The sequence below is a fragment of the Leptonotus elevatus genome, chromosome 12, assembly GCF_054856555.1.
Source record: "Leptonotus elevatus isolate MCC_2025b chromosome 12, RoL_Lele_1.0, whole genome shotgun sequence".
Classification (NCBI taxonomy): Eukaryota; Metazoa; Chordata; class Actinopteri; order Syngnathiformes; family Syngnathidae; genus Leptonotus; species Leptonotus elevatus.
In genome coordinates this window covers 20,397,204-20,411,149 of record NC_141250.1, presented here as the reverse complement: position 1 = coordinate 20,411,149, position 13,946 = coordinate 20,397,204, and the positions used below count along the sequence as shown (strand labels likewise).

The window sequence follows — 13,946 nt, the reverse complement described above, 5'->3', positions numbered from 1 at the left end:
AAGAAGAAGAACTGTTGACATCGGACTATTTGTGCTGCTCATGTATGAAGAAGATGTATCCATCAGTTCTTACCTCGACAGTGGACTCCTTCGTCGTAGCCGTCCTCCTCACAGTCTCTTGCGCCGTTGCAGAGTTTGTTGAAGTGAATGCATTTTTTCGTGCCGATGCACTGGATGTGATTGAGGGGACATCTGATTACAATCTCTCGGGCACCTGGAAAAACAAAATAGCAATTGCTGTTATACTTCCGCTTACTGGAATGTGAAAATTACATCCTTTATCTATAACGCTATATATATATATATATATATATATATATATATATATAGGCACGGTGGCTGACTGGTTAGCACGACCGCCTCCCAGTGCAAAGGTTGTGAGATCAAGTCCGGGCTTTGGCCTTCCTGGGTGGAGTTTGCATGTTCTCCCCGTGCTTGCGTGGGTTTTCTCCGGGTACTCCGGTTTCCTCCCACATTCCAAAAACATGCATGGCAGGTGAATTGGACACTCCAAATTGTCCATAGGTGTGATTGTGAGTATGGTTGTTCGTCTCTGTGTGCCCTGCGATTGGCTGGCAACCAGTACAGGGTGTACCCCGCCTACTGCCCGAAGCCAGCTGGGATAGGCTCCAGCAACCCCACGACCCTTGTGAGGAGAAGCGGTACAGAAAATGGATGGATGGATGGATATCTCAAAGTGTGGAGAGTCTCTGTCACCAATCAGTTGTGATTAGCATTTCTTTACTATGCGAGGGAAAAAAAAATCCTCCTTTGAGATAACTTCAAAAGGAAAAATTTCAATGAAAATAAAAATCTTTATACGACCCAAAGTAACCTCAGCGTGCGTAATACCTTTCTACTTCACAGCCTTGCACATTGCACAGCACAGATGTTTGCAACAACACATGAAGTCCCTTAAAAAAAGGACAAAAAAAAACCACACGGACATTTAATTCTTTTGCCAGTCGGCCGCACAGCAGAGAGCAGCTGTTTAATGATTCATGAGGAACACAGGTGACCCTCACTCATGTGGGAGCAAATCAAACACAGCTGACCAATGTGTCACATCTCTGCCTTCACTACACCAACATCACCATTACCAACGCACCATTGCGTGCGCCTAATGGAAAGATTTATCACTCATGTGATGGGAATCGGCAAAAATGCCGGAAGTTCATCCGGCTCGTAAGAAGTCACATTCCGGCACGCATGGACCATCTTGTCTTGCTGATTACTTATTCAAAGCGTCCATTTGGACTTGGGAAGGGACAAAATGTTTCAATTAACGTGCTCGTTCCAGTGAGGGGCTGTCACGGCGTACTGATTTACACAAAGCAAGTACGCTGGTATAGCTTCTGTAATGACACAATAAAAACTCAGGCTAGTTTCTCCTCCCACGCATTTGCATGGAAATGTGTAGGGAACCTCGGTGGTCCTTAATGAATATTGCTGGGCCGTCTCTTTAGTGCCACCGTTTTACACAGTATTTAGTTCGGTCAAAAGGAAGTGCTCTTGTCCTTTGAGAGTTCGTATGAAAAGATGATTTCATCTTTTCATGAGAAAGACTTTACAAGACTTATTAGTATGGGACAATTCCATTGAATCATTGTCGAAGCCAGTTCCTTGAATGGATGATCGTCATTCTCATCTTAAAATTATTTTTAAGAGCTCCGCCGATTGATTTTGTACTATGTTAATGGTTCGGTCATTGTCTTATTTTGATTAAACACAGAAGATAATCAGTCTTCTTTCATGAAGAAATCAGAAATGAGTGAACAATTGCTGTTGATATGCTGAAATCAGAGGATTTGGACAATTTCCAATTTAAAAAACAGCTCCGATCAATTACTCGATTATTAAAATAGTTGTAGTAATTTGATCATACTTATCGATTAATCGATACATTTTGACAGCTCTACCGTATTCAATTCAATTCAAAATGTGAAACTCATACATTGTATTCAAAACAGGAAAGCTTTACAGTTAGCTAATTCCTACCTAATTTCTGAGTCATCCCTTTCTGAATTGAACAGCTGCACTTCGATTTATGACATATAAGTGGACGTCCCTTCAACAAAAGGGGATTTCCCTCATCAGGGAGCACACAGTGTCCCAGAACACTCAACACATTCACATCCATTTGGCAAATGTGCTATTTAACGCAGAGCTGTAAAGGTCCCTGACAAGCTAACCGCGTTGTCAACCTCTCTCCTCTCCTCTCGCCACATGGGTTCTAATCTAATGTGATAAAGGGAGGATGGCAAATGAATATTCAGTGGCTCGGATCTGTCATGTAAAGGTTCACAGATGGTCTCCCAACGGTTGCTCAGAGTTGCTCTCCCCGCTTGCAAACTACTGAACTTTGATGAATTCAAGCCAGACGTACAGTAGGCTACAGTAAAATTCACTTCTAATCGTTTTTGAGAGGTGTGACATGGGCCATTAATGTTTTAAATGCTTCCTCAAACTAATGTAGTCATTAATGTAATTCAGGAATTCCATATGACTAAAATATAGGCATATCTATATTGTTCTGTGAATGTACTAGTCATGTCTATTCTAAGTGTCTAGAAAATATATCCACCAGGCTCTGGGATTTAGCCCACATTGTTATCGCAGTGAGCGGTGCTAGCCAACAGCTAGCTAGCAAGCTAGCATTCTGGGTCCTAGTACCGGTAAATATAGCTCCACAATTCAGTCATACATAGTTCTCGGTTTTTGCACAATTTCAGCAATAATCTTCCAAACATATTTAGAAACAAATATCTCTTCCACTAAACCTGCTGTCAACATTTGGAAAATACACCACTTACAACTGAGATAACAGTTTTGGAAGGCTTCCTTTCTGGTCCCTTTTTTTTTTTTTGCTGTGGCCAATTGCAAAAAGGAATCATCCCAAAGCAAGGTCCATAAAGGTTCGAGAGCTCTGACGTCAAACCCAATAAACACATTCGGAAATGACTCAAGAGATTTGAGATGAGCCGAAGCACTTTCCAGTTGTTTCGAGCAAGTAATTCCGTGGCCAGCCTAAACACTGTCAGAAACATTGACCTACAATTACAACCTCGATTTGAATACTTGTTCCGTGAAATTGTTTCTTATTTATCCCCAGCAGTCCATGATCTTTTGGTTATTTGGTAGCATTTCTCTTGGCGGCACTACTTCAAGAATTTGTATGTGAATGATGACTTGTTTTGTCCGAACATATTTCCGTCTGTGTTGCCATGCCAATCTATTCTGCACAGGGCCTTCAGAAGCAATAGTGCTGGCTAATTTCGCTTCTGCTACATTAGCAATGAGGCACTTTCTGTAGCCAATCAGATTTCAAATTGTCCTTGATGACCTTAACATTTTCTGTCCTCTGATTGGTTGGTCGGCCAAGTTAGCAAAACACATCTATAGCGATCCACAGATGTTAATGCATTTAATAATCAGCGTCACACTGGTGAAGATGATGCATTTCATTTAATTGTGTTCTTTTTTTTGGGGGGGGGGGGGGTAATGCTATCAGATACATATTGATACTGAACCACTCAAGCAAATGCAACATGATAGTTGACATAAATGTAATCGTGTAAATCCTGTATGTTGGTCTTGGATGTCTTTAGTCTGTACTTCTGCCAAACAGTCACATTCTAATCTTAGCGACAAGCCGTGAATATTCTTTCATCAGCCTTGGTGGGAATCTGGGTTTGCATATTTATGGTAGTGCAACCCCCCCCCTGTCTGATCAAGTTGAAGATTACTGAAGCAGACACTTATTGGTAATTACGTTTCCAAACATCGCAAACTAATTTGAACAACTCATAGATAAAGTTCAGCAAGGTGATGGCAATTAAAGAGCGTCAGAGCACATGAATCTTGGACGGGTCCGTCAGGCAGAATAAACATAATTAGCCGCGTATGCGCCTCATCAGTATGCAAGAGTTTTAAAATAACTACTCGGTGACAGACTAAATGTTGTTTCGAGTCCAAAGACATGTTTGAATTGATCAAGTCGTGTTTGAAATGGATCAAGTGTTTGTTTGCTCTTGGTTGCTGCTCATTTAATATGAATAGAAATTGTGAGACACGCAAAATTTTAAATCAAATCAAACGAGTATGGCTCTGTTTAGGTTTTGATAAATTAATCAGATGCGGAGATGAAACCTCCAAACGGCAGTTTAATCACCACCTTCGCTAAGAAGCTAGACAATCCCCTGGCAAATAAAAACAGGAAATATATGCCTTTGCGAGTAGAGCGAGAAACATTTAAGTTCAACATCAATATTTATTAAAGTCTTTAATAACACAGTGATAAATTTGAGCAAAACGGTCCCGTCTCGTCTAAACACAGCACATACATTAAGGTCTGGCAATGCGGCAGGGAAAGCCACAGGGTGTTGTAAACGTACTGCAAATATGCACCACATGGACAAGAAATACACTGAAGAACAATTTTCAGAAAGTAGAGGAGCAGGATGACGAGATGTGATGGTAAATGAGGGCGATTGGTGAAGATCTGTCCAGAACCATGGAATATTAATAGTTCGTATTTGGAATGAGTGGCAGAGTACAATTACAGAGTTCCACAGTTAGTCGACACCCACAACACGTCTTTGTTACTAAGACACAAATCCCACCAAAAATGTATCGCAGTTGAAAGGGTTAACCATAATTAATGCTAAAAACTAAACTGCTGTGTTCAGGAATTACAGCAATTAAAAAAAAAAGAAATCTGCAAAAGGTGTTACTCAAAGCATAATCTCGTGATACTGAAGTCTGATTTATTTCTCGAATTTTCTGTTGCTTCACTTGGTGAAGAAGTTTGTTTTTAAAGTCATTAAATTGCAAGACCGTAATTATTGGCTAGGATAGAGCATAGTGTTGCTTAGTAGTTTTACTGTGATCACATACAGTAAGTGTTATTTTACGATTTCTTCATGGTGATGCGGAAGAATTCACGGATGGGCAGTCAAACAAATATGCCAAATGAGAGAAGTTGCTACTATAAGCGGTGTGACACTGTTAACAGTGGAGACTCGGGGCTCCTTAAATGGGGCCACTGGTGTGGAAGAGTAGTCCCAGTATGTAAAATGAATTAATATTTGGGTTAATATGCGTGTGTGCATTTGCGTATTGGCGATGATGACTCTCCCATTGTCGTAGCCCTGAAAATTACTCTTCATCATGAAGGATGCGTTCAATGCACTCATTCTGTGTCTAGAGGAGCCGCGCTTAAGGATTAGTAATGGATCACTGAGGAGGGATCAATGATGTCTTATTAAAATCTGGTAGATTGGGCTTGCTGGATATAAATGCACGTAGCAGCAGGTTAAGTCAAGATGTTCAGTTTATTAAAATAAACCTGAAGAAAGAAACTGCAGGTACATTTGGACCGCGATCGGGCAGCGTTAATGAGATGGAAAGACACAGGTGGAAGAGCACAAGAGAGGACAGTGAGCCTTCTGGGAAGAAATCCTTAAAGGAAGCGGTCTCACAGATCAAACATCATCAACAATTTAGGCATTTTAAAATCATGGCAAGAAGTTTTTCAGTCTCATTTCATTTCAGTTGCACACGACAAGGTCTGTTAGAAGACGTGATAGCCACCACGGGCACTTTGAGTACCGGCACTCTGTGAAAAAGTCGTATCTCAAGACAGCAGTGTACTGTACACGATGACCTTCGGGGGTCAAATTGATTGTCTAATGATCGCATTGCTCCTGTCTGCATTTGTGGTTTTTATTTAATTTTGAGCTTCATTGACCTTCATGGGCAACTTGCTTGAAGTTGTTGGCGACCTCTATTAAGCGAAATGGGAACGTCATCAAGCACCCTTGAAAGTAATCTCAACACTTGGCAGTGTTTTGCAAGTTTATTGAAAAAGAAACATTCAATTATTCATTGCTAATTGCTTCATGCGAAGGGGGGGTCGGGGGGGGGTGGGCATTCAAGTGCTTTGAGAGTTTCTTAATCCTTAGAACTGTGGCTTTGTTTATTTGTTGGTAACTAAATGGTCTATAATTTGAGTTTGTGTCGTACATCTCACAGTTTCAGTATTCATCATCAACATCACTATTTTCACAATTTTAGGGTTCAACAAGAGTGAAGAGCTGGAAAGTCTTCTGTTGAAATGCCAAGTAACAACCTCATGAGTGATATTATTTTAAGACAGCAGTAAACAAAATGTGTTGTTGGGTGACATTGTAAGCATTACCGTATGTTCGTTCAAGAGCACTGAAGCTTTTCCAAGAAGCTCAGCCTTTTTATACAGTATAGCTGAAGGAACGCAAACAAAAGTGCAAGGCCTTAAAACTTTGACATTTTTTACATGGAATGAGTTTAGAGCTACAACTTATTTATTTTTTAGCACTGCTACTGTTTGGCTAAACAGTTGCCCATTCATTTGTATCATTCCTATGTTTGGGGGCAAAAAACGATTACAAGCAAAACTCAGATGATTATTTTAAGATGGTATCGCCGAGCCCCCGTCGTTGCAGGCCTATCGTCTCTCTGAAAGTATCGGTGAGCATTACGTATTCTCTTTGTAAAAGCAGAATTAGTGATGCAGCACTTCTATTGGCACTTGTGTGCTCTGTAATTTGAACATCAGGGAGATGACTCCAAAGTCACCCCAGCTCTAAATCTGCCGTTTCTGTTGGTTCTTCTGCTGACTAGTTCACATGCTGTCCTTAACAATAGGGACTCAGTGAGGGGCGTAGAGAGGAGAAAATGAGTCACTGAGACTTAACTGGCAAGGTGGGATGTGTGAAAGCACCGTGCTTCGATACTGACATGGATAATGGTTTTGAGGGCCCATTTGTTAAGTGGCCATATTCACTCATACTGAATTATAAGACAACAGCGCAATCATGCTAAAAGTATGAGCCAGAAGAGGCTGTTTAAATCAGAGAAACACAAACGCATGCACACTGTCGTCTAGGAAATGAATGTTTTGCCAGCATTAACGTACGCACACTATATTTGTTGTCTGCTGCCAGGCTACGGAACTTAAGGACTCTGTAAAATGACCAAAAAATACTGTTTGTCTTGTAAATTTGCTGCACCACAGAGAAGAGTAATGTTAACAAGCCTGACAAACAATCTGTGCTTGTGCCGGGCTGGGACAATATTCCCCCCTCCTCTGCCTGTGTTTAAATTCAGCGAGCCGTTGTGACTGAACGAGGCAGGGCCTGGACTGGCCATCTGGTATACAGAGCAGATGCCCAGTGGGCCGACGTCTTTTGGGATCAATATGGTGCTATTTAATTAGTATTTGTCTCTATTTTACCCCAAGAAAGGGAGAACACCATTAATCAATTACAAATATAAACAGCAAACTGAACCAGCGGGCTGGCTGGTCTAAGTCAAAATGCCAGGGCCCATTTTTGTTGCCAGTCCCTCCCTGAACCGAGGTGCACTATGAGGCGGCCCACAGCAGTGCGACGCACTAATTACCTTGGATCATTTTTTTTCTCCCTCCTCCACTCCTCACGACGTTGCAGCCAGCCAGCCAGCGAGCATGCTGACGCGGCTGGACTGTCCGCTGCCACGTAGAGAGGTAAAGAAATTGTGGCGCCAATTAACATGTAACACTGAGGGAAGATGAATTTTTGCTTGATGGCTAACTGCAAGCTATAGTGCTAGAAACGGCTCAAGTTATTATCGCTGAGGAAGTGGCACTTGTGCCAAATAGCCACTAATGGAATGAAGGTGTTTAAGTAGTTATACAGTGGGAGAGGGCCGAATCATGCCGGTTTTGACCATGCCCCTAAAATCTAGACTGAATCCAACGGAGATGGTAAAAAGACTGAGATGCTGTTTCTCAGCAATTCATTAATGAATTGTTCTCAGTCTTTGCATGTTTTCAGCACTTCTCTTCAAACATATTTAGAAACAAATCCCGAAAACGTCTTTAATAATAACTTAGTTGCAACAAAGAGCTTATTTCACAGTACCAGTTTTAATACATGCTGTAGATAGCAAAGTACAATGTGCTGCATTTGATCTCAAATCACAAGATGTGGTTCGCCAGACATGGTGCGCAATTAACATTTGAATTGAATATTTTAGTGATGCCGTGGCAACCTGTAAGATCCCCAACTCAGATCATGATTCAATTACTAAAACACTGTTGTACAAAAGCAGAAACATGCAAATTTAATAATTTTCAGTAAATATTAAGAGACCCTCACACGCTCGATGAATAATTTGTACAAAATGCATGAGATGTGTTAGCATCTAACCTTGACGTGCTTGCAGTGATGGCATATTTGCCAAATTTCTCGAGTAAACAGAAGGGTTGTACTTCAGCGGAAAGGTAATGTTACATTATACAAAAGGCCCTGCCCTTCAGCTTAATAACAAGGTTCTACGCTACATTAATGTCTAAAGCGCCGGCCGACTAGTGCCAATTCCCATGGCAACGAGCCACATTTGAGATACATTACTTTCAGGGTAGGAGTTCCTAGATAAAATAACCGCCAGGATGTTTATAGGCTGCTTGAAATACATGGCTGATATTGTTGCTGCCGTATAGTATTTTCTTCCTATAAGCTAACCCTCTAAAATGGCTTTGAAAGGTGAAAATTATACAGAGCACACTGAGGTGGATTTCCTAGTGCCTGAATGCACAGGTACACAATAATAATTTGATGGTAAGATAACTCACATCATGGCTATGTCACTCTGACCAAGCGGATGGCATTTAAATGAACGGTCTCTGCATGCCCATCCTGCAGTTGGAATGGCACACCTGAAAAACTGCTCTGGATGACGTCAACACCAATTTCTAACACAGAATAGCCCAGTTAGTTATAAATGATGGCATGACTCCTTCTTGTGACTGACTTCAAGTCAATCCGTAGAACATTTGTAAGCTCCAAAATCGCAGTGCTAAACAGACCATACTATTTTTTGTTCCCGACTCCTCGTCAGAATGCTTCTGCTCCAAGTCCACTGTGTTTTATGTGGTAAAGGCTTTAAGTGTCATTTGTCTCCCATCAGTTAAAGATCGGACTGTCATGCGAGGCTCTTCAGTCTGACTCTTTGGAAAGGCGCAACCTTGTTATTTGATGAAGGGCAGTAAGTGGAAGAAACCCAACCAGAGTCGAAAATCAATGATGATTGGAAATAGCCAAGGTGCAGCGGTGAAGCTTCTTTGACCATCTATTTGAAGTCAGTTACTGACCCCTTTTATTTTCTTTACCTCTGGCATTGACAATTTTGAGGATTTAGTGGTCGAAATGTCCAGAAGATTGACAAAGCTCCACGCAGCAGCATTTCTGACATGAGCCAAAAGTCTATAAAATCCTTTCCCAGAGGATTTGTGAAGGATTTAGGTTATAAGACACTGTGTGCTAACGTACAGAATAAATAAAACAATAATGGTTGAGAGACACTGAAGGTTTCATAGAAATTTCATCTGAATTGTATCTACGTTGCCTCCACAAACCCGTCTTATAGCAGTTCTGTTTGTCCTTGGCATTTGGAATTCCTTGTTGACGCTTTCGCATCACCACACTGGATGCACAGCTGCCCCCAGAAAACAGCAAAGGTTTGACACTGCACAGATCGCAAAGGTTTGAACTACACAATGGGAGAATCGCCATTTTACCGGGGTTTCTTTTCAAATTCCTTGAGGCTTTTTCCCTCCCCTCGAATAACTGCAGTGACTTAGTCCCAGGAGGCCTGTGCCTGAACGGCTAAACCGGTACCTCCTCCTTTTCACTGGGTATTCCAATCTGAGGCAACAATGCCTTCTCTCCTGCCCGCAGGCCCTGAAGATGCAAGCGATTATGTGATGTGTGACCGAAAAGGATAAAGGTCAGCAGTGAACGCAATATTTGATAAAAAAAAAAAGAAAAAGCAAAGTGCCCCTTACAAAGGAATAATTAATTCACAGTAAAATCAAAGTACAACTTTGTTCAAGCCAAGATATTGAGATGAACACGTTGCTCTTAGTTTAACCAGTCACAGTTTCTCTTTTTTTTTTAATCATTAAGATGCTCTTTATTCCCATTTTCCCATGATACCACCGCCTATCTATGCAGGAAGTAGAATACATTCCAGTCCTGCCTCATGTTTGCAGGGTAAAGCTGATCTAATTCCCTTTTCTATCAATACATAATCCATGTTAATGAGCTGAGCACGGTTTTTGAATGAACATGCAAGGTGTTCTTTCTCCTGGCGTTGTGAATAAAACAGGGCCTGCAATAATCGATGTGATGATTAATGGCCTTCCGGAGATTAAATGATTTAGCTCTAAGCAACCACACAGAGGTGGCATCATATTTCTCATGTCAAAACAGGTTAACGGAGATATTGGGACTAAATCACATTTACAAAGTCAACAGGGACACTACTAGATGAGCCACACACCAAACATGACATTACATGTAATATTTAAATTCATTTGCTGTATTTATTTTTAGGTTTGGTCGGAATATGTCTCGAGGGTCAGTAGATTGGAGCTAGAAATACTCAGGATTTTAGAATTGCACCCTCGTGAGCCATCAGAATGGATATGAAAACTGAATAAAGGTGTGATTAGCGAATTGACTCGGTTTTCCAAAACTTTGAATTGCATCTATCATTAAACATTTTATGCAAAGTGCCTCAACTTCAATTAAAGAAGATATGAATCTTTCTACTATGCATCTTTCTACGACAGGCGGATCGGTGCAGCGTCTGCAGTGATGCGGACTCTGTATCGGTCTGTTGTGGAGGAGAAGGAGCTGAGTCGAAAGGCAAAGCTCTCGATTTACCGGTCGATCTACGTTCCTACCCTCACCTATGGCCACGAGCAAGGGGGTCATGACCGAAAGATCCCGGATACAAGCGCCCGAAATGAGTTCCCTGCGCAGGGTGTCCGGGCTCTCCCTTAAGAGATAGGGTGAGAAGCTCGTCATCCGGGAGGGACTCAAGTGTCGAGCCGCTACTCCTCCGCATTGAGAGGAATTAGTTGAGGTGGCTCGGGCATCTGGTTTAGATGCCTCCTGGACGCCTCCCTGGAGAGGTGTTCCGAGCATGTCCCTTTAGAGACTATGGCTGTGTCCGAATGTGCACTCTACTCCCTATTAAGTGCCCGACTGAGGGGGCACACCATTTTGTAGTGGCGTCCAAATGTCCACAGAGCGAAAATGTAGGGCACTTAAAATGACCCACAATGCACTCTGAAAAGTAGTGAACATTGATGTTCACTCAAACGGGTTGATATAGACCACAATGCATTGCGAGTATGAAAAAAAACATGGGGAGAGTGACAGCGCTAGCGTGGGAATCAAAGCGATGCATTAAATATATACTACAGAAATAATTCATGTGTGTTTTAGTTGAAAATATTTACAACAAAGGAACCAAAGTAGAGTTAGAAAATTTTTCATTAACAATAAATAGTCGGAGATTTATGCGGCGGTGCGTCGTAACAGTTACGGTGGTCACGTGATATGCGACGAGGAGAACAGAATGAGGGCACTACATATTAGACCACTGTATAGTGCGCGGCTATGTAGTGACCCAGCCTTTGTCTCTCGGCCGGCCTGGGAACGCCTTGGGATCCCGTCGGAGGAGCTGGTTGAAGTGGCTGGGGAGGGAGAAGTCTGGGCTTCCCTGCTAAAGCTGCTGCCCCCGCGACCCGACCCCGGATAAGCGGTAGATGATGATATCTTACTGATCATTTCTAAACGATTCCTATTAACAACATATCAGATAGTAGAGGTCAGACTCGCACATAAAATCTCCACTCACCATTTGTGTTAATGTCAGCGAATAACGATCGAATCGATTAGCATCTTGTGCTTTTCCAAAAAAAAACACCATTGTCCAACAGTGAAAATTTTTATTTTCTCAAAATGTTAAAAGGGTAAATAAAGTGCAGTTATTTAGTGCTTTATCTTTATCATGCGTTTATACCAAGCCATATTCTGATTCAAACGCATTTGAGTGTAGCCTACCCGTTGACGTTGACATATGAACCCACAGAAAGGTTTTCCTTTTTCAGTTTAAAATAACTCGCACCGTACCATAGCAGGCCAACTGCAGCGTTTTTTCTCTTTGGTCACATTTTTGGCCTCATGCTCGACTTCAGGTCTGGCAAACTCTCTTTTGTATGTTGCTAAGGTGGCGTGAGAGGACAACAGTGCGGCATCCTGCCGAGCTGGGCTTTATTGAATGTCCGTGCCGTACACGCGCAACCACTTCCAGGAGTCTGTGGAAACGTAGCATGTGCCCTCTCTGCACATAGATATTGTATGTCGCACATACGGAGACGTAAGGACCATCCAAAGAAAATGATTAGCACTGTCACTATGTACAGCAGCAATGAGAAAATCCCATGCTATAATTTTCAGTATGCAATTCAGTCAGCATTTGAGGGAAAGTATGGATTAATCATTGCACATTAGTCGCCGCGGTGCCCTTTGCCTTGGTCCAAGTATTCATGCTAATGTTACATTATCACATCACTGAGGCATAAACAGCCTCAAGAAGCCTCTCTCGATTGTGCTAATCCATTAGAGAATGTCCAAGTAGCTGTGAACACGATAACAGGCCGCTGACTCTAATTATATATTGTTGACATAAACAGAGAGGTTTCATTTGATTTCTGTAAAAAAAAAAAAGCATTTCCGCCGCTGCCTTCTTGATTATATGACGTCTCTCTGCTCAAGCGGATTCATAATGGTCACACTACGTGGTCAACTTCTGAAGATATGCTGCTGAATAATAAAAATAGAAAGGTTTTTAACAGCCTTGGCGGAATCTGATGAAAACGTGTATGTTTATCCTCTGATAATCTATCATACAGCATTGAATAACAATGTACAAGTATATAAATCTTAAGAATGACTAATGAAGTACATGCCTGCATTTTGATTTGGAGTTGGATTTACGACACTTAATATATTGCAATAAAATAAACATAATTGAAACATATGCCAGCCATTAAAATATGTTTGAAAGCCAACCATTGGTTGAGTGTGTTCTACAGGTCTTTAGCAAGTATTTTAGTACCACAGCATAAGTGTCTGTCTGGCACGGCTTCTCAATTTTGATCACATTAATGGATTAGGAGCCAGCGGTGTTGCCGCAGTGAAAACTTATCATATGCTTCTCTTGGCAAAATGGAAATAAGAGGCTTACGCTTGGTTTATGGAGCCAATTCAGGGGTAGAGGAGGAGAGAAAACACGAGCATGCAATGAAGACCCACACATTGACTGTGTGTAGCAGCAGTTTTTCATGCTTTAGTGAACACGCGGCACCATTAAAAGTGGGCCATTTTGCCGTATTTGAGGACAGAAGTTGTGTTCAAACCATATTAGTGTATCGGAGAATGTCTATAAATGGGATAATTGGAGTATTAAAGGGACAGCGGCCCCAATCTTGGTCTACCACACCAAGCAATAGTTCAATCATGGCTGCCAAGATTTTAGAATGGTTAACACAGATTGGGGTTAGCATGTTAGCAAGGATGTGAAAGTGAGTGGGAACGATTGTTTGTTTATGCCGGGATAGGCTCGAGCTCACACGTAATAGTAATGAGAACAAGCGTGATAGAAAATGGATGATTAACCCTGATCGTTGTTGTTTGGCACTTCAGGGTGACATCGCAGTGCAAGCTGGCAATGAAATCAACAAAAAGCAACAATAGAGGACCGGTAGGATTTTTTTGTTCTTTCTTCTTAGCATGTGGCTAATTAATACAAGAAGACAAGCTTTGTTTGTGGGAAGGTGCATTTCATGGTCTTTCCATTCCATTCTTGTTGTCTGATTTGTGTTCTGCGTCAAGCATCACCCTTTGTGGTGAGTACAAGACCAGTCATTTACAAAGGAAGGACTATTGCTTTAAATGGAGAATGACGTGCTCTTTATGAAATCTCATCCGACCAAAATACCATGATAACGACACAGATCCATACGGTGTTGAATGGCTTCAGATGTTTCTTTTTTTTTTGCGGTCGATGAT

The 13,946-nt window shown here is 41.6% G+C and overlaps 1 protein-coding gene across 1 annotated transcript in view; it reads right to left on the bottom strand.

Moving 5' to 3' along the window:
* lrp1bb (low density lipoprotein receptor-related protein 1Bb) overlaps nt 1-13,946 on the bottom strand; it is a 247,502-nt gene that overhangs the window by 170,636 nt on the left and 62,920 nt on the right. Inside the window, exon 3 of the mRNA XM_086090410.1 lies at nt 74-214. Coding sequence (XP_085946536.1) covers nt 74-214 — 141 coding nt within the window. The remainder of the gene's footprint in view (nt 1-73; nt 215-13,946) is intronic.